Genomic DNA, 22,242 nt, shown 5'->3' with positions numbered 1-22,242 from the left:
TTGGTGGATAAGGAATTGGCTAGATGGTTGCACTCAAAGAGTTGCAGTCAACAGCTCAATGTCTGAGCGGAGACCAGTAACAAGTGACGTTCCTCAGGGGTTGGTACTGGGACCAGTGCTGTTTAACATCTTAGTCAGTGACATGGGATTGAGTGCACCCTCAGCAGGTTTGCCGACGACACCAAGCTGTGTGGTGCAGTCGACACGCTGGAGGGAAGGGATGCCATCCAGAGAGGACCTGGACAGTCTTGAGAGGTGGGCTCATGCAAAACTCATGAAGTTCAACAAGTCCAAGTGCAAGGTCTTGTACATGGGTCAAGGCAATCCCAAACACAAATACAGGCTGGGCGATGGGTGGATTGAGAGCAGCCCTGTGGAGAAGTACGTGGAGGTCTCTGTGGATGGAAAACTGACTATGAGCCAACAACGTGCGTTTGCAGCCCATAAAGCCAACAATATCCTGGGCTGCATCAAGAGAAGCATGGCCAGCAGGTCAAAGGAGGTGATTCTGCCCTTTTACTCTGCTTTTGTGAGACCCCACCTGGAGTACTGTGTCCAGCTCTGGGGCCCCCAGTTATAAGAAGGACATGGACCTGCTTGAGCAGGTCCAGAGGAGGCCCGGAGATGATCACAGTGCCTGGAGTACCTCCCTTCTGAGGACAGGCTGAGAGAGTTGGGGTTGTTCAGCCTGAAGAAGAGAAGGCTCTGGGGACACCTTATAGTGGCCTTCCAGTAAAAAAGATGGGGAAGGACTCTTTCTCAGTGAGTGTAGTGATAGGACAAGGGGTAATAGTTTTAAACTGAATGAGTGTGGATTTAGATTAGATCTAAGGAAGAAATTCTTTACTGTGAGAATGGTGAGACACTGGAACAGGTTGCCCAGAGAAGCTGTGGCTGCCCCCTCCCTGGAAGTGTTCAAGGCCAGGTTGGACGGGGCTTTGAGCAACCTGATCTAGTGGAAGGTGTCCCTGCCCATGACAGGGGGGTTGGAACTAGAGGATCTTTACGGTCCCTTCCAACCCAAACCATTCTATGGTTCTATGATTTTTTTCTAAATTAAAGCAGAACAAACACCAAAGTGGAAGGCTACTGGAATCATTTAATACACATGAGCTGTTACTGAAAACCAGAAAGTTGCTCAGATATGAAACTCACTGCACTGGACAAAAGTTACCATAGTTTAAAAGAACTGACACAGCAATACCCAGTGGTAGTTGAGAAACTACAGGAAAATTGCCTGCTGGAGAAACAATCCCTTTAACTGACACTATTATAGGGCTGTGCCTTTGAATTTTTTAATACATTTCTGCCTTTAAACCAGTAAGTTGATTTCACTGCATGTGACTCAGTTCTCCTTTTTTCTCCATATAAATCACCATCCTTGCCAGAAATGACTTCTCGCCAGCTCATAAAAAATACATTAAAACCTGCTTCTTATTTTAACTCTCAGAATTCAATCATTCGCGCTGTCAGAATTTTTTGGAAAACAAATGAGAAACGTATCTTACAGGTCAAATCTGACCTCACACCAGATTTAGGCTTTGTACCTTAGTAAGTCCATTAATGAATGACTCGTGATGTCAAAGGGCACAAATTCAGGTCTTCATCCATCTCATTCCAATTTGCACCAATTATGGATGCATTATGCAACTGAACAGTGTTTGCACAGGGTATTTACTACATTATTTCAGGGACAAAGTACATATAATATATCAAATGTGCCAGATCTACCCAATACATTTTTTGTGCATATGTGGGGATAGAACTTTTTTTAAAATTTGGGTACCTACACTCTTATAATCCCAAGAATTACTGAAAATTTGCTGATATAAATAGAGCTGTATGTATGTTCATGCTGTGCTGGTACATATAAAGAACTAAAAATGATACTTAGAGTTAAATTAATATTTAATGTGGTTTTGCCATTCTGCCCAGTAATGAGAAAACATTTAAAAAAGAGAGACAAATTACTGCATTTCCCTGCCCTTCTTGTGACTCACTTCTAGCACAATTGCATTAATTTATCACCAACTGAGGAGGAAGACCTTTTTCTCAAGACACTGCGATGCCTCAGGGTCCTTGTAAGGCTGATGGAGGTCTCTGGTACCGCAAATGCACGTGCAGTGAAGGCGCAGTAAACTCAGTGACACTGGATAATGTCCTGCACTATTCTTCAGACATGGTCTGTGTGCCCAGAGCAGCTGAGCGGCATGCATAGGGAGGGGGTTACTGCCAACCATGCATAACAGATGCGCTGTGTCTATGGTAGCCTCTTTAAGGTTGTGCAGTAAAGGGTGACAGAACTGTAGCCACTTTCTAGGAGGCAGAGGCACAAGCAACTAAGACCTGTCACATACTCCATATTTCAGTTCCTCTCTGCTCCTGCATGTGTGGTCTCAGCTAACCCTTCACTGAAGGGCTTAACGGCTTCTGGCATCTTCCGCGTAGCTTAGGCCAGTGCCTGCAGCTGTACAGACCAACTGCTGCAGGGCATTGCAGGACTGATACTGGTCAGAAAAGAAGCTATTGCAAAGGTTATTTTCCTGAACTTCACCCATTTATTTTGTATTTCATAAACATAAACATCAACTGCCTGAGTGAAAAAACATATTTTCCCCAAAATGATATTACAGTCCATTTTCTCAAATGGCGGCTAAGGCATGGCAGAAGTTGCTTTGTAGTTCACATTGCTCAATATTAATGAACCAAGGCAGCGTGCTAAACAACTCTACCTAGTGAATTACTGGGATGGTTACTGTATTGTTGCAGACCATCAGGAATGATCAGTAAGGTCTATTTGAGGTAGGCTGTGGATGTAGTAGGAGCCTCTGAAAAAGAGGACAACTGCATGCAATTACTCTTCCTAGCTTATGCTAAGGAGAAAAAAAAAGTCATAAACAAATATTCCTTCCAGGCTTCTCTCCCGCAGCTGAAATTACCCACATATATTGTGGTTGAAGCTGACAAACTGTTTGTTACGTGGGTGTGATACAAATCTCTCATTTCCTGAAACTGGTGCAAAGAAAAGATGAAAGTCAGGAAGAATAAAAAGCTGAATACAAAGATCTTTATGAACAACAGACTTCTGAGAGTACGAATACTCTAATAAAGATTCCAAAGTTTTCACATTACTAAGGAACTTTGAGAGGAGAAAAAGATCACTCATCAAGATGCTCCCCCATGCTGCACGACAGATTATCTACCACCTTCTTTCTTATTTTAATGAAAGCACATCCATGTTTATAGTGTAATTGTACTGAATACCAGGGAAGGCTTCAACTCAGTAGGAGAAGTGCACTCTCCATATTTTGGTTTTTGTATTAAAAACCTCAGGTTGGTGGGGTTTGTCATTAAGGAGTATCACATGATGATAGGTTTTCCTGTGGTAACAAAACAACAGTGTTTTATTTTCATATATTAAATATGAGTACTTTACTTTCCCCCAGTCTGTAAAATACCACTAGTAATAAAAGAAAATCTAGGGAAAAAATCAAACAAAACCCAGCAATGACTGAAACCATCTTTAATCTCTCTCCAATGATCCTAGACATTTGAGATAGTCTGATAACACTGCAGCTATGCTCTTTGCAGCAGCAGCGACAAAATTTCTATCAGTAATTAAACAATGCTCACCAAAAGCATTTTTTAAATGCCAAAGTCTTTTAAACTAACAGGACCCTTAAGAGGACAATGATTTATCACCCTGCATATCTTAGTGGTTGTGACAGTCTATGCCAGCTGTACCTAGGCGTGTCACTCCAATAACCTCTTTTGGAAACCTTTGTCCAGGAGATGCACTGGCCAACGCTGTCAAGAGCAGAAATCTAACGTTAAGCAACAAGAATTCATCAAAATCACATAGCTTGCTTTCAGGGGTGATGGGAATCCATGCAGCTGATAAAAAGGAGGCAGGAATGCCACTATTTAAATCAAGCCGAATTTCAGTTTAGACATCCAGGCCTAAAGAAAGGTGGTGAATATAAACAAAGGTGTCTACTGACACAGAGACTATGGGAGTAGGGTGGGAGAGGACAGAACTGCTGTGGTCCAGCAACATGCAGTCCCGATAGATCTGGGCAATTTTTGGTTAAAGTTTATTGTATAAGTAACAGTAACCTCCCCAATTTGATGCAACATGTTTACAACTTTGGGAAAGGTGTTTGAAATGTTTTCAAAACATTCCAATGTTTTGAATCTATTATTAATCTGAGATATAAATAGATCTAAATTATACTTCAGATTATATATTACATTCTTAAAATAATTGTCAATGCCCTTATTCAACTATTTTATGTTATTACATCTAGATCAGAAAAATAATTTCATCCAATTTGTCTTTGCTTAAAACCAGACCCCTCTAAAACAGGATGTAGTTCAATCCAGGGACAACAGTCCTTGGCATCTCACTACATCTCCTTCTCCTCACCCCTCTCCTCTCTATAAGAAGCTGAAGGTAATGGGCTTTGCACTATATTCCACAAATTATATTTAATAACTCTTATCTTTGAAAACAACTTGTCATACATGATACTGAGAGATTCCCAGGGTATATGAGATGTTTCTGTGTAGGCAAGCAAGAATTTAGAAATGGTTGCTAAGAAGCTCTGTAAGGAGCTGCTCAAGATAGTTCATGTCTTGCTAATCAACACTTGGCATAACCACCTTGTGCAAGACAAGGAAGCAACAAGTGGAAATAATATCCTTCCTGAGCAGAACATAGTGGCAACACATCCTTTCATCCATAATCTCAGTTTAGATTATTAGCTAAACCCAGCAGCTGCCTCCATTTCTCTGTTTCTGTGCTTATTAATTCGGTATGGCTTGGTAGAATATTAAAATATACTTGGTAAAATAGTGGCCTCACCATGTGAAAAGGCATATCTGACAGCTTTATTTTTTATTCTTCTTGAAATATTATTGCCTTAAACCTGCTATTTCACCTGGATAGAAGAATTTACAGCCCATTTAGTAAGCATGCTAAAGAGGTGTGCCAGTCAATTCATAATGATATAACCTGAAATGTTGCTGCTATACCTTAAGGCTCCTGACAGAAGGTGAAAGAGAAGGTCAGGCTCATTTCAAAAGTGTCACTTCCAATGAAAAATCAGATTTTGGGCTAGATTCTGGGTTGACAGGAATGATCACAGATGGGAAACTTGAGAGGAACATGAAGCCAAGAAGTCAGACTGTTTCTTCTTAGTGAAGGAAATTAAACAGTGCCACATGTGCATATAATGGGCTGCACAACAAGAAATAAAATAAGGATTAATGACAACTCCCTTATTCTTTTACTGAAATTGGACTACACACCTTATTTTCCCTAACTACTTTTTGTCATAACCCTTGTTTCTCATAGAGCTTGAAGAATAAACCTGTTGGCAGCAGTGAGCATATCAATAGCAGCGACAAAATTTTCAGCTGTGGAAAAATTAGTTTTCATCTGAAGAGTGACATGATACAAGGCAGAGAAGTCTGTGTCTACCATGTCCTTAGTCAGAGATGAAGGCCTCTACAGCTGAAGAGCTTTGGAGGGTGAGGGCTCAGTAACAGCTGGTTACAAGTAACCAGCAGAGAGACCATAATGAACAACAGCAACAGCAGGGAATTACAGTCCTTGGGCTCTGAGACAGAAATAAAGTCAGGTGAGTATCACTTATTTTTCCCGAGACCTTTACAGAAGTTTTGTTTTCTGTTTTTCCATATATTATGCCAATGCTATACTTGGCTTTTATCACAGATCTTTAGAAGGTTTAGGTCTCTTCCAGCGTTAAACTTGCGTGACAAAGCATACGCCTCAGGAACCTGTCTGAGCTCTGGTAAACCACCAAAGAAAGGAATGATTGTGGGCTCTTTTACTGCCACCCACCTTTATTCTGAAATCAGAAGAACACTTGTTTCCTGTGTTCCTAAGGGAGCTCTTAAGTAAAGTAATTTGACAAGTGTCACTAGAGTTAACTACAACCTGAACAAAGAAACATCTCTTATTTGATTTCAAGATGTAGAGAAGTTGCCATTGGTAGAGACAACTAATGTCATTGATGAAAAATATATTCCATTTTTTTTGTGAAAGGCCTTTCAAAGAAGACCACATTTTATACTACCACCCAGTTTTGTTCTTCTGAAGTAACTTATGTGTGACTATAACTGAAATATAACCTAGAAAAATAGGGATAACTGTTTCCTAAATCATAAAATAAAGAAATTAACTTCTACTTTCTTTACAGAGAAAACCAAAGAGAAAGTGACTTCAACGTTACAGAAGGTTTCTCCTGTTATGGTTTAAGAAACAAACTCCCTAGCTGTGTATGGAATTCTTTTTTTTTTAAAGTATAGAAAACTACAACTTCATCCACATCCGCTGTCTAAAATGATACATCTGGTATTATTGCCCAATTACAGTTGTTTCACTACTAGTAGCTTATTTAAAAATGAAAGACCACCCCATAAATGTCCATATTGGTCACTTCAGGTGGTGTTCAAGAAAATACACACTTATAAGTGAAAGACTGAAGGAGTATACTGTAAAAGGAAAATTTCAAAATGGCAGTTATAAAATATGAATATTTTTTCCCCACACTGTTTTGTAAACTTATTATACGAGTACTCCATGCACTGTCAAAAAAAAAAAAAAGAATACCTATACCCTTAACACACATTTTCTGGGGACATAAAATGTAGCAGGCTGCATAATGGGAAACTATTCCCCTGTACTGAGGTGTCACAACTCTTAGAGACGTGTCTGTGCCCTGTGCTTCACCTAACAGGAAAGGCAAAATTCTTAAATATTAAAGGAATCACACAGGTAACTGACTGGAGTTCTAATACTGGGCTGAACTCCAGTTTGTGTATCTGTAAGTGACAATAATAAACCCAAAGAAAGATTTGTTTTTACACTTGTGAAGAGCTTTTCCAACAGTTAACTAGGTTTGTATTGTCTAGCATGAACAATCTATTAAAAGTAGCCTGAAGCTCAATGCCATCTCTTTATGGGGCATCTGGGTAACAGACTACTTTTATATATTTCTCTTCTTTCATGTCTCTGAGGTTTCCTTCCACAGGTTCCAAATCCATGATGGTGTGTAGTGCTTTCAGTGTTTTGGATGTTGCAGATCATTGCATCCTATGAAAATTCCATAGGAATGCCTTCATTATTTACATGTAAAACACTGTCCATCAAAATCGTGATCTTCAGAACTATATTATAAGATATTTCAGAGCATAAAAGCTTCCCTCCTGAGGCACTTAAAGGAATGAGCACTCTAAAAATAGCACCCTGAGGACAGCGTGAGATCTGTTCTGACGGACAGAACAAACAGCAGGTAACAGCTTAAGCACTGCAACTGAAAAGAGATTATGAAAGGCATTACCCAGAAAAATTTAGAAGTCTTACAGAAAAACAAGATTACTAGAAAAGAATATGTACATGTGCAATGCACCGAGCAGCAGTCAGCACATAGGGAGACAATGTATGGTGAAAGGACAGGTGAAAATGTTCTCCTGCAGAAAGTGCTGAGGAGCTTAGTTTAGATGAGTGAATTCTGACTAACCCGAGGAACATCAGATGATCCTGTTGTTAGAGACTCTTGCCTAGAAAAAAACAATCCCAACAAAACACCCAAGAATACCGATTTTTCTTGACACGCAGAAAGAGTAACCAGAGTATTCCTGACTGTGACACAGTCTAGAAGGTGATGATCTGGGTTTCCAGTTACTCCTACTTTTCAGTAGTATGAATCTACTGGGGTCCTGAAAAAATGCAAGACAGTGACAGAGCCAAAGAAGCAGAAAGAACATTTTGTTTTTACATAGTTGGACTGGCTGGTTTCCAGAAAGCAAGCCAACTGAATGTACTTGTGTACTCATTTTTGCAAAATAAATGGACCAAAAAAAAGTATACCTTTACCCTTACCCCACTTTGAGTTGCGGGCCAAGCTCTATGCTATTAATATAAAGGACAGTTACATAAAAAAAAACCCCAACCCATTCTTCTGTTTTTCTTTTCCACTGATGAGGATAACCTGGGAGAGCTGTTTCCAGCACGGAAAATAGACTTCAGTCACATTTGTTTTTAGTAGCATTCTAGTTAGCTTGATAACATATTTTAACATGTTTATTGAACAACAGTCAAGGATCATGGGGTGAGAATAACGCACTGTGCACAAGGCTCACAAGGCTCCCTTAAACTCCTGAAATGAATAACAGCCACAGGTGAGAACCGGTATACAGCAAGATGGGGTAGGCTGTCCAGACTTAAAGGAAATGAGATGAAAGAAGAACAATCATTAGAAAAATATTTCTAATGTTTGTAAGGCAAAGTGGTCCTGTGCACCAGAAAATTAGTTCTGGAAAGAGTAAATTTATTTCCTTGCTGCAGAAAAGCCTAGTGAACATAAATTTGAAAATATGTGCATTGTTTTGCTTTTTTTTGGATTAAAAAAATTGTATTAAACCCTTCCACTAAACAAGCAAATCTGAAAAGAACTCTACCATGCTGCATGCTGATAATGAACGCTTATAGAACAGAAAAAAGATATCTCAGAGCAGGCAGAAGCACATATATTGTAAAGGAAATCAGCCAAAAGAGATTAGTTCTCTGGCCTGGAGGAGGAGAAACATCTTTTACAGGAAACCTTTAAAGTATGGAGAAGCATGACAGGAACACTGAACGAGTCAGTAGTACAGAGTTAAAAATATGAACCTGAGATCCATAAATCGCAGGAGAAATATAAAAGGAAGAGTTAAAAAAGACTTTATATGGTGTGTGCACACACATGTGTTGATAAACAGAGCATCAAAAGAGAAAGGCAAATTGCGGTATGACCCATTCATATCCAGACATGCTATTTTTGTTCCTGCACTTCGAATAACTGCAAGCGTAGTGTGTGGGTGGGAACTGTTAATTCAGGAACAGGGATGATGACTGCTTTATGGGATAGAATTAGTTTGCTTTGGCCCTTTTTAATCTCACTGTAGCCTAATACAGGAATCCCAACAAAGGACATAATAAATTCAAGTTATCTGATGACTGCAGTGTTTAACTAGAAGAGTAGGTGAAAGTCTTACTAGTCACAAGTGCTACATTTTTCACTACCTGAATCTTAGCTTGTTAATGACCTTGTAACTTTTTCACATTAACACAATTTGCCTTTATGAACTCAGGAATATTTTTAATAGTGGTTTATATCCTTTATTCAAATACTCTGTGCCTAATTGCTTACTCAAATGAGTATTTTCTTTGAGCGACCTGAAACAGAAATAAATGGTAATGGAAAAGACTAAGTCTAGGAAGAGATAGAGAACTACCTGCTGCCAGCACAGATCAGTTGAAAAAATTCATAAATCAGTAGCCATTCTCATTGCTATTTAGTGTGTATACTGATACAACAACATCTTCCTCAGCAATATCATTGTCAGCATTCCCCAATGGGGAAGCTGTTAATGAGAAAAGAAGGAGATAAATACACTTTGAAAGTCAACTTACCTAAAATAAAAAAGCACCGCACTGCAAATAACTTGAAGGAAGCTATCAAGACTGTATTTCTCAATCTTTGATAACAACATTAAACATATCAAAATACGCATGCTTTTTTAACATTCACCCATATTGCTTGATTCAGTCCTGCACAGTTTTCTCCCAACATGTAGAGGCAGAGTACAGGACTAACTTTGAAACAAATTAAGTATACAAATATAAGCCTGATATTTGCTTGCATCAAGGCTCTCTAGATACACATGGCTGTGTGGAACGTACACACAGATTACATACGAATGTTAAGACTTACCCTTTTCATTATAAATGGCTTCCTTAATAGACTGAGCATTTTACAGTATTCATGGTGTTCACAGTGTACCTATGACTACAGTTTCCAGGTGTCATCATGTAACGTGCAACTTTCTCAAGCAAACATATTTTGTTACTCCAGAGCCATACTCTGCTTTAAGCTCTCAGCTAATTAACAAAGGAAACAGTTTTGTATATTATGCATCATGCACTTCATTTCTAATACAGTGATTAGTTAGTTGTATTTTAAATGCTTGGCACTTCAACTACTCACAGTGCAGCTGCAAGTAACTTTCATTACCTGGTCTTGCGATTTCTTTTTCTTCTTCTTCTTCCCCCAGCACCCTGAACTCTCTGCGTCTTTTCCATTGGCATCACCACAGAGTAATCCATCAAGTTCATCTGTTCCCATCTGCTGTCCCTGAGATGTTTCTGCAGCTAGCCTGTATGAGAGGTTCCTCAAAATGCACACACAGTTTTCAACGGTCTAAAAAGTACGACAAGAAAAAATAAAACAGAAAACAAAACCAGGAGAAAGTTAAAATCCTTCCTGTGTTCATTCTGTATACAAAGCAGAAGAAATATCATCGATCTTCGCACATTTTCCCAGAACAATTCTTATCTGCTAATTTCTGAGTGCTCCTCACATAACCACAGTTTAAGAGATTTAGAAATTTTTATGGAAAGAAATCAGCAGTCTGGTCAATATTTTCCTGGGACTGACTTTATTGTCATTCTGAATTTCATGCTGGAGCCCCATGTGAAACAGCAGCCAAGGTAAAAAGTCATCAAGAGAACCTGAACACACACAGAATGTCAGCAAACTCCCACCTTAGTGAACAGAAAATGGCAATAGGTTCTGGGTTTGTTTTGTTTTTTCTTTTTAAAATGAGAAATAACCTTTTTCTGGCATAAATTCTATGTGAATTACCAGAAAAACAGGATCTGAGTTCTGTTTCACAAGTACTCGCAGCACGAACAGATGATACTTCTTAAGTCGCAGAAGTAAGACTAGAAGCCTCAGTCTTGCTGCTTTTACTGCTTCTAGCCAGGCTGCAAATACTTCGTGGGCAGCCTTTCCCTTTCATCCATTTGTCCCCCTAATAGGTTGTGCCTTCTGTAGAAGATGCTGGCAGGAATCCAGAAGTGGCGCGAGACCCAGTGAAGGAAAATTCACTGATAATTCAACATAATTTCTGCAAGTCTAAAAGAAGTTCAGTTTAGACTTGCTTGAAGCCTACTCATTTATAGTTGGTTCAATTTGGTTTGACTATCCCTTATAATAAGGATATGAGCTTAATCTTCTGGAGGAAGGGAAAGCATGGTTAAAATAGCCAGTCTGCATCTATCTATATTTATTTCAACTAATGCTCAAAGGAGATAAAAAGAGATAGTCACTACATCCCAGCTTTGTTGCTCCATTAACCCAGAATGGAATGACTGCGAAACTTTTGGCCCTGTCTTACTCTGCCATAGTCACCAGTGAGGCAAACAGATGGGACTTCATTTACTCTCATATACTGTATGAGCTTATGCCAGGTATGCATTTGGCACGCAGTTTTTGCTATGACATTAAGTTCCAGAGATGATACTGAACTCAGACTCATCTATGGAGGATAATTTATTTATTTATTTTAAACCATAGATGAAATTTCAGATTAGACTTCTATTAATCTGAAATCTCCAGCCAAATACATAAACACAGGTAGAAATACATATATGCATGTGTAGAAAGCGTTCTTAGTGCGTATTTCATACCTGAAAGCTCATAGTGACCATAAATTTTTTAAAGACTGCTGCCTCTTTTACTTTTCTTTAACATTGCCATATGTGATGTTTATTCTTGCTAAATTTACTTCTGCACAGCCATAGCATGCTGAAGTTGAAGCTTTGTATTTGTTGATTAGGGTTCCAAGTTTTAATTCCTCTTTTTACAAAATAGTTTTTGCACTTAAAATTCTCATCATGTTGAAAACAAATAAGCTGAGTCCACTGGGAGGATAATGTTACCTCAAACTAAAAACTGATAAGCAAACTTCTAAGACTCAAACACAACTGACACCTTCGTCACTAAAGTGAACTTCTACAAGCCAAGGAAGTTGATTCTAGCCACGGAACTGGACAGACTTCACTCTTTCTTGACTAGTAGCTTTCAACTTTCAAGGGTCCTTGTGTTCCTCATTCCTTTATCAGTTTCATCGTAAGGGGACTAAACGCAAGTTCGACAGTCTTTCTACTATAATAGCTCAAATTAAAATTATGAACAGTAACTTCATCAGGTAACCATGTCTAAGTGACTACTAATTTTTTAACACTTTAGCTTGAATTAGCATAGCTTTTTCTTATTACACATTTATAAGAAACCCTCCTGCTAAGATGCTTGTAATGCTGCTAAGATTTACGTACTCTTAATTTCATCAACACGAGGAATGACTTTAACAACAACTCCGCATGCGCTTGCAAGTCCCCCACCCTCTTTCAGACAGCCTGAAAGAGCAGGGACCTGTTTTTCAGTATTTCAGTTTTCAGTCACTAGCAGTATTACAAAATTATCTGATAGGGCAATTATTGCATTTTCAAAACAACATTTATAACTTTATTTTCAAGTTCAATTTTTTGTTAATATAGCACCATTTTTGAAGCTAGACTAAAAAGTGATTTAGAGTCAGTTATTTAAATATTTAATTAAAATTATGTTCTACTTTGGGATAAAGATGCAAGGTAAGAGGCTACACTATGGTGTTTTGCATTTAGCTGCACAACTGCTTTATGTCATACAGTTAGAAAACTGTTAGACAGGAGGTTAAAACTACTAAGGCAGGGAGAATAATTTCTCTCTCATTTCTTCCTCCACATATGACTTAGCCTGCAGTTTTGCCAAGTCATAAGAGCTACAAATGAGAGTATAAACAGAAGAGTTTATATTAACAAGAAGAGGCAAAACAGGGAGCTTATTGCACTCCTTATTTAGCCTTTTTAATAGTAAAACAATCTGGAAGTCAGTTGGGTCACCTACAAAGAAACTGCCAAAAAAGCAGCAGCTGAGCTCCGAGATGGGGCATAAACTGACATCCTCCTTCCTCCTCCATCCACCTCCTGCTCTGCTCCAGTGAAGCCCCTCTAACTTCTCCTTTCTGTTAGGCAAGCAGAATCAGGGAGCTTTGAAAGTGTCCCTGGTCCAGCTCTTCCGAAGCTAAGGAAGCTAAAACCACTCTGGTGTGTGGGGGCTGCTCTGCGGGAGGTGGCAGAGAGGGGGAACTTCTATTAATGGAAAACTGATTATAGACTAAAGGATTGTGGTGGCTTTGTTTTTTGGTTTGGGGTTTTTTTTTTCATTTTGAAAAACGAAAACATGCTGCTAGCCCAGCACCACATGCTACAAATCTCTCATAATTCCTTTCTCCTTGCCCTGAATTCATAGGCAAATTTTGCCTATTTGGTTCAGGCTAACAACCAGAAAGTTCTGGAAATTATCCCTCTCCAATCTATAAACCCACAGAGGTCCATGGACAACTATCCGTGAGGGATCATTTGGAAATAAAAACCCAGCTGTCTTTAAAACTACTACGTAAAAGACAGCTCTTCTGCAATTTTTAGGGGTTTGCAAACAGACCAAGGCTGTCCTAGAGCAGCAACTGTAATTAATTTAGCACCATATACTGAAAGCAAAAGGTATTTAAAGCTAGCCTTTTTCTTCTTCTCTGGAATACTTTATTACAAATCTTCAATTTATAAATGCTTGAAGTCTTTTTAATGAGGCAGTGCTTTCACCTTTGGAGAAGCATGTTCATATCCTAGTACTTTCAGTGAAGTACAGTTGACATGAAAAAGCATCTTAAAACAGTTGTTACTGAAAGCATTCGTTGATCTTCTTCAAAGATGAAATACTGTTGGTTGTACTGAAAAACTGTCTATTAACTGCCCAATCTTTTTTTTTTTGTTTGTTTCTTTGCCTTGTAAGACTACCTCACTGTTATGTGCTCTGTCTCATGCTGGGTAATGCAAATCAATTTTAAGGTAAGCTGGCAGAGTAACGTAAGGAACTTTACATGGAATATGACATATTTGCTCTTTTTAAACCAGTATCATATTTTCTCCCTTAATAATTTAAGTGAGAGGATGACATGCTTACCTGTGCACACTACACAGGTACACACAAAATGCAATACTTAGCAAACAAAAATACACAGCTCAACAGAAGGAAAAGAAAAAGACAGGCTAAATTATACTTTGCTAAGGCACCCCTCACAATGCATTTTTTTTTTTTAAAAATCCCCTGTCACTTTATAGTCCTGACGTACCCTGAATACCTGGATTTCTTGCTCCTGAAAAGACAAAGATGACAAACCTTACTATCAATTTCACTGCTCCCCAGAGCAGACTGGATCACATACAGCAATGCATCCGTCAGGCCATCACACTCCCTCATTCTTCTGCGAGCCTCCTCTCCAGCAGAGCTGACATTCCTGGAAAGCAACAACAAGGGTCACCACCCTCCACAACTCCCCTGCCCACCTCCCCTCCTAAAACCTTCTCACAATTACCATACAGATAAACCACTTCTTTTCTTTTCTCCTTTCATCAGTTCAGAGCTGTGAATAATGAAGACAGCTGTGAATGAGCTCAGGAAATGTAACACAGAGGCAAACAAATGGAAGTCATCAGGTCCTCCACAAGAAGGGGCTGAGAGGCCAAGCAGCATGCACCCACCTGAGCTGGGAGACTCATGGCCTATTAAAATTTGGAGAAGGGCTGATCATTTTTCTTTCTTTTTTTTTTTAAAGGTAGGTTTTATAGTAGTGAGAAAGTATTTTTAAAATGTGCATGCGTACATATAAATCAGGCTTTAAAAAGTCTAGAGGTTTTGCCAAAGAAATCTCCTAGGATTTCAAGAGCCCAATACTTAGGGCTCTTAACCTGAGAGAAAAATATTATCAAAGCATAACACACAACACCTGGTGTTGCTTGCTTCTCATTTTACGTGAGTGTTTCCTTCTCTCTCATTTTGAGAGAACATTAATACCCCAATCTTCTCTTTACCTAGTTACTCACAAGTTGTTTTACATTGCAAAATTTAAAGCCTCAGCTTATTAGAATAATTGTGTTCCTTAGACAGGGCCAGAGGGCCTTCTGAACACAAATTAAACCAAAATTTACTGCATAACCATAATGTGTCATAAAGTTCAAAAATTGATATATAAAGAAACAAATATGTATGAATGAGCATATAAATAGAATCTATACTTGCTAACATCAGGTCTCCCTGAGAAAAACTGCATTCAAATTTGCATAGCAGTTTTGATTTGGAAATGGGTGAATTAGCAGTTTCAGGAACGGGGTAAAACTTTCCACGCAGTCTCGTTCGGTAGGGGAGCATGCTAAGGTGGTTCATCTGTAGCTCCTCTCTCCCCACTACTACAGTTTATGTAAAAGAAAAATAGAAAAGAGCACACCAACCCTACGTACTTAATGCCAACATATGGAAATGGAAGGGAGGGGACTGGCCATTTGATTTGGGAAGAAGGCAAGGCATTTTATTCCTCTTACATCATTTTTAATTGCCTTTGCATTAAAGACGGAAAAAGGATGAGAATCCTGGGAGAGAGTAATGAATTTTAGATGGAGGAAAGTGAGATGATTTAAGGATAGGTTTCCTTTCAATTCTTTCTTTGCTCTACCTACTTCATCTTGTTCTACCTCCCTATCATCTAAAAAAAAGCATTTCCTTTCCCTCAAACCACCAAAAAGTTTTCCTAATCAAATAATCTTACAACTGGACAAACCCTCAGCCCCTCCAGTGCAGGTTCCTAATTGATTCCGCTCCCTAAACACCCATGATTTTCCATCTATACTTGCATCTCCACACAGTGCTAATTAGCTCTGCTCTCCTACACACAAGCTGCCCCAATTAATTCAGTGCTGTTCCCTTCACCTTGCAGGCAGCCCGACAGAAAACATACAGCCCAGGAGCACTAGAATGAATTACTTTATCTCCCTAGCACATAAATTCCTGCTTTCCATTCTCCTTGAGACTGCCCAGTTCATCCCACGTTAAATGTCAGAAGTGTGCCCTTCATAATGGCTTGCTAATTTTGTGTTAGCTTGTTCTTCTGGTCCCCAAACTCCATACCTCTTCCCCTCTCTCTCTGCTGCTGTAAGAGCAGCAGATAAGGAGTCTTCCTCCAGTTCATGGGGAAACCCTCTTATGTCATCCAGGAACTGGGGTCAGGAGAGCATCAACTGTAAAAAGTCTTCCATTAGCTCTCCCTCTGAAGTAATGGAAACCTTCTGACTTCCCTTCAGGTGATGGAAATCAGAAGCTAAAATTACAGAGCATGGTTTCCCAAAACAGTGCCTGTGCCCTGTATTTACAGGGCTGGAGGCTCTGCCTAAAGTGCATTTTGAGTAGACTGTCCCCTTACTAAAGGCAACAGCTCCACTGGAAATTCCAGAATGGCAGCACACTTAGGAAAAGCAGAATCATGGATTTGAATGTTGCAGGGTGGGCAGTGAGGACAGGGGGGAATAGTGGACTTCTACTCTCCCACCCTCCAGGAAGATAAAGATAGAGAAAGAGAGTTGTATCCAGCCCTAAAAGAGTAACTGCACAAATTACAATAGGAAGATGCTGAGGAAGTGTTCTCAGCACACCACCTTTCCTTGCACCATTACCCAAAAAAAGCTAAAGTATTACTGAATCTTTTTAAACAGAACTAGATGAAACAGTCTGAACTTACGTAATGTGTCCAGGCTTCTTCATTTTCTGCAGTTAGAAATACTGAGTGCAAGCTTTCAAAATATATAGACTTAGACATTGGTAGAAACAGACAGATACATTCTCCCTGATCTTTTTCATTGAGGCGACTTATCCTTCTCTCTAGCATGGCCAAATGCATGTCACCTTGACTCTCCAGAGCCTGCAGAGACTGGCAGCCTCTCAGATCCTCTGCAAGTTCACCAGAAACTCCTCCTCACCAAGACAGCGATGCAGACAACCTTATAGTCCCTGAGCTGTGAGCTGTCTGCCTCATTCATTTCCAGACAAACAAAGAATATGAGGCCTTTATACAAAGTAATACAGACACACTAGGGGCACATCTTGCACAGACAATGCATTTCTTTGCCCTGTGTGGAGGAGCTGTTGAGTTCACTTCTGTTTATCATGCTTCCCCATTGTGCTCCAGCCACTTCTGTAAGCAAGAGGTGGATATACTGAATTCCCATGACTGCTTTTCCTTTTCTTTTAAAAGTCTCTGCCTAGTTTATTGCACTGACTCATAGCTACTACAGCCCTCCCCAGGTTTGGCATATTTATTTACATGGTAAACAGCTTAAAACCCCAGCAAATTCAAAGCTTTCATCAACATTTTGACAGAAATAATAATTTCACTATTTAAAAAGAAATACATGCTGTTATCTAACTATTCCCATTTCACCTCTATTGAAGGAATCATTGTTAACTGAGATCTTTCACAGAAGGTCTCTAATATCACCACGTTCAGGCTATGTAGTTCTGTGAAAGAGAAGCAAGTTCCAGACTACGTGAGCTGTCAAAGAAAACACGCTGCCATCTTAATTTTCTTATTTCTCATTCTTAACTCAATCTGGTTGTAGCCGTCAGTGTGACAGTGAGTAAGACATGATTTGGTATTTGTGAATTTACAGGGCAGTGTGCAAAACTTAAACTGGAACATTAGTATTATCTACGGTTGGTAAAATGTCCTGCTAAGTAAGCATGTTTTCTGGATTTTTAAAGAGATGTAGAGATACAGTGCACAGGTTTTCAGGAAAAAAATTACTTCTCCATCATAAAGGCAGCCCAGCAAAACCTTGATTGCCTGGTAAATTTTTATTCTTTGTGGAAACTACTCACAGGATGTATGTGAGGTATAGGCTGACATTTTAAATCTAACAGGACAAGCAGTGCTTTAGACCTCCATAAACCAGTAAAATTAATTTCAAATGGAATGCAGTCACACAGAATACCAAGAATACAGAGTGATGAAGACTAACTTCTAGTTTAGTCAGAAGGTCCCACTCATACCTTCAAAAGACAGCTAATGTAAACAGCTGCTTCTCAGGAGAGGAACACCAAGAACAGATAGAATAAGACTCAGACCCATGGCTCATCAAACTGCTCTTTTTTGAATAAATGGCAGACCAATTTTGCTAATTATCTGGGAATGAAAACAGAACTACAATAATCCAGCTTCAGTTTTACAGAAAAATGTGTCACAGCTATCATGTGATAACTAACAGCAGTCATGATCCTCCAAACATACATAAGGGGTGTCAATCCAATGCTCCATGTATATAAAGTGTGTGGTATAAAGGAATGCACTGTGCGACACATACCTGATTCCTGTCAACTTATCTTAGTTATGCACTGTAATTGGTGGGATTTGAGGCAGGGGAAGAGGGGTGGTGCCAAGTAATGTCTTTCTCCTTTAGGATCATTTTCTGAACACTCATACAAATTGTGGGAGGTTTTGAACAATATCCTTATGACTCTAGGATAACTAAGTCCACCTGCCTTATCCAGGGGAGGGACACTGAATTCTATGAAAAGATCATCCAGAAAGCCAGTGTGCTAAGAGACATGCCCTCTGTGTATGGGAATATTTAGCAAGGTGTTGCCATTATACACAGTGGCAGTTCTACAAATCTCAAAGACAGAATTAAAGTATCTACAGAAACAACTGACCTCCTCGAGCATGCTCAGGTCACATCAAGTGGTATGACCTTTCCTGTACCAGCTACAGGTCTGCAGACTGCAGATCTCACTGCAGTCGTGTAGGATAATCATTGAGAACAAATAATCTGTATTTAGCAAAAATGAAATCGAGATGGGTCTTCCTCAAGGCCCGATGATATAAGATTTCTTCTTGCTAAATATTCTTAGTACCAGTTATAGCCCTCTTTATCTATAAATTGGTCTTCAGAGGAGTAATAATTTATCAATCCTGCATGTGGATTGTAACACAGGTTTTGGGGCAATTGTCTCTTATGAATTAGAATAGTTCAATTGTAATTAAAGAAGCAATATCATTTTATATCAACAAGTAATTTGGCCCCAGATCTTTATCTCTTAGGTATTCATTTCACTTTAAAAGCATACTTTGCAATTAGACAAACATCTGAGTGTCTAATGTGGATACAGTCTTGGTTATTAACCTTTCTATCAAATGCTATGACAATGTGATTTAGCTTTGATTATTCAGCCATACCTTTCATTTTCAAAACATCAGAGCAATTAGACTACTGAGTCAAGCACTCAACAGGTAGCTTTTACTGCTGTGCTTCTGTGCGTCCAATCCTTAGCCTAAATGCACTGTTATTAATGACTGCTCTGTGTGATCTGTGAGGCAATTGACTTCTAACAAAATTCTTGGCTATTTTGATATATCTTGAAGAGATAAGTGGTGGAAAAGAACACAAACTGCAATAAACATCTTAAAAGAAATTGTCTCCCTAAGAAAAAGAAAAACTCAACAGAATTTTATAGCATAAAATATTTTTGGTAAGGGTTCATGGTATAATTAACCATAGCCTCATCTGAAAGCAACAAAAAATATTTCTAACTCCTCCTCTCCCCTTTTGCTATGTGTTTTCATTTGAAGTGCAACTTCTATTTAAATACAGTACACAGAATGACAGGTAGTGTATTCAGGAAATGTTTTAAATTATGGTGTAAAAAAACCCCACCTGCAGCAATATTCTGATTTGATATTTCATTTCTCTGACATGTAGCATTTGACTCCATAAAAATCATTGCACTCATTAATGCTCAGCTGTTTATGCATACAATGCTTTTAAAGCACTACCTGCAGGAGGTGAAAGTCAGTTTGACCAGTGTTCATTCAGTTGGTAAGAGCTGAAATATTGTGCCACTTATCCCGGGGAAGAAGCTGCTGTGGTGCAGGCTCTGAAGGTCATAATAGGAACAGTTTAAAGATGTCAATGGGAAGACATTTTTCTCCATTTAGAATCATAACATTGCCAAATGGAGCTCCAGATGTCATAAAGACCTATTGCACACAAGCATGGTGTGGTGTGGTGTATGGTGTGAGGTGGTATGGGGTGGTATGGTAGCCCTGGCCAGCAGCCAAGCACCACACAGCTGCTCACTCATGCCCAGAGACTGCAGCAAACCTAGAGATGAAGAAAAGCAGATTTCTGTTTTCAGTAGAGTCTTTCCTTCCTCTCGTTAGCTGAGGGAGCACAATAACCCGGCCAATCCTAAGATTTTCAAATGGCTGCCTTTTCCACTGAAAAGCACAAGGTGGTATGAATTTAAATGAGAAGGTATCAGGTATAATTCAACTGTTCTTTTTCCTTCAACATACACTGTACTTGGCCAGTAGCACTTTGCAGTTTTTGGGAGGTCATAATTTGAATCTCTAATGACAGCATCTGAACTGTTCCCTGTTATCTAACTGTGCCATAACCACGGTGTACAGCCTCTTACTTTAAACTGCTTTGGTATCTCAGGACCAGAAGAATGCAAATACAATAGCATGCTGAAAAATCCTATAAACTATAGCAAACCATAATAAAATACAGAAGTAGTAGACATAGGAATAAATAAGATATGCTAGGGGGAGTCAAAAGGGCTGATTCACAATCTTACCTTTGCACTTTGAAGATGAAATGCATAAGCAATAAGCATATTAGATAAGGGACAGATTGATTGATAGTACTTATTTCACTTTTCAACAGACTTTTGACAAGATCTCTAACAAACATACTTTAATAAGAATAAGCAACCATGGGAAGATGGATAGATAATTGTTAAAATATAAGAAATAAATGATCATTTATCACAATGGAGGGTGGTTACCAGTGGAGTGATTTATTCATAACATATCAGAAACAGGAGATGAACAATGAAATGAAAGTTTGCTGAAGATACTAAGTCATTCAGAATAATAAGCTATGAGCTAACAGGGAAGGACTGCAGGACTTTAATGACACAGCAGAAGTGGAAAAGCTTCAGAGAAGGGGTATGCACTTCCACATTAGGAAGAATTTAGTAAGCCAGAATTCAGCAGGTTGAGAGAGTGACAGATAACGGAAGCAGGAGAATATAATAAAAAATAATGAAGTCATTATGGTCCCAGAGAAGGTGGATACAAATCAACTTTTAATTTCAGTGGAAAACTGAGTGTCACCAGATGGAACCAGACAAGGAAGGCTTAACACAAAAAAGGGCTGGTAGTTCAGTGAAGTTGAGCTGTAGACGTCATGCCCAGAAGAAGCTGTGTCTGACAAAAGGGTATATGGGCTCAAAGGGCGGCAAGCTCACAGAAGAGAAATCTATTAAATTATTAAAACCAAAGAAACCACATCTGTTTCATGAAGACAGGGAGCCAGCAAGAGGTTGGTAGGGCAAAGAGGATAAGCGAACCTGAAGAGGCACCAGCCTCATGAATTCAGAATCCTGGATTTAACCCTGAAAACCGCTTTGGGTCTCTTCTTTTGATCTTACCTACAAATGAAACACCAAGGTGTCATTCAGTTTCCCGAAGAGAACAGGCAATTTGAATAGCTGTCCAACAGCTGGAGAAGAAAGAGAGGATGTACAGCATTTCAGCAATGGCTTCTGAATCAGTACTCAGAGCTGATGGTCTGAGAGACATACACTTCCTAACATGTTAAAAGATATTATTCTGTACAGTAATAAACACAGCTGAGTATGGAAGAAGAAATGATGTGGACAGTCCAGAGGGGTTTCTGGTCCCCCACTGCTAGCACTGGAAGAAACGGAGGTGCACCCACAAGGCACAGTAGGTCAGACAGTGAAGACACAGAAGCTAGCTCTGAAAGAGCTACAAGACCACTGCTGCTGGCTCTCACCAGCTTCTCATGGATTGCTCCTCCACACGGCTGAGCAACTCATCACGAAATCTGGTACAGCCATGTTGTTCCTTGCACCTGAACGAACTGTTCCAGCATTAGCTCAGGCACTTCTGTCCTACAGAAATGCTTGCCAGAGGATGCTGCAGCTTTTAAGGTTTGCATGCATCCAAGAGCAACAGCACAAATTTGTGGAGGGTGCCAATGAGGCTGTTAAATGCAGGCATCACCTGCCTTGCCAGCACCCACAGAAATATGTGGCCAGTGGAAGCATACCTTGAGGAAGTATTACTGGTCTAATTTCTTGTTCTCTAGTTATCTACTCTGGCCACTGTGAAAAGTCAAAAATATTGTGTCAGATCCTTCAGTACTGTAAAATAGTCTCTCCTGTTTTTTCATTTTCCTGCTCAGTTTGTTATCGTATTCAGAACAAAACCACTGATCAGACATAAATGGTTTTCAATTAACCTCATTCTACCTATTATTTATCAGACTATTTTATTCAAATGCTTACAAATTGGTCTGTTTTGATGTTCTTAATTGCCTTTCTGTTCAAGCAATTTCTAAAGTATTAAAATTCAAGTTATTTGTTCACCATTTCTATG

The 22,242-nt window shown here is 39.2% G+C and overlaps 1 protein-coding gene across 8 annotated transcripts in view; it reads right to left on the bottom strand.

Annotated features, from left to right (window-relative positions):
• The window catches only part of CTNND2 (catenin delta 2), a 700,247-nt gene that overhangs the window by 90,653 nt on the left and 587,352 nt on the right, over nucleotides 1-22,242 (bottom strand). For all 8 annotated transcript variants that reach the window (XM_074874338.1, XM_074874348.1, XM_074874370.1 and 5 more), the window contains 2 exons: nucleotides 14,130-14,247; nucleotides 10,083-10,268 (listed from right to left, as the gene is read on the bottom strand). In XM_074874338.1, coding sequence (XP_074730439.1) covers nucleotides 10,083-10,268; nucleotides 14,130-14,247 — 304 coding nt within the window. The remainder of the gene's footprint in view (nucleotides 1-10,082; nucleotides 10,269-14,129; nucleotides 14,248-22,242) is intronic.

This window comes from Strix uralensis, chromosome 1, assembly GCF_047716275.1.
Source record: "Strix uralensis isolate ZFMK-TIS-50842 chromosome 1, bStrUra1, whole genome shotgun sequence".
NCBI lineage: Eukaryota > Metazoa > Chordata > Aves > Strigiformes > Strigidae > Strix > Strix uralensis.
This window is presented reverse-complemented; position numbering and strand designations above follow the sequence as displayed.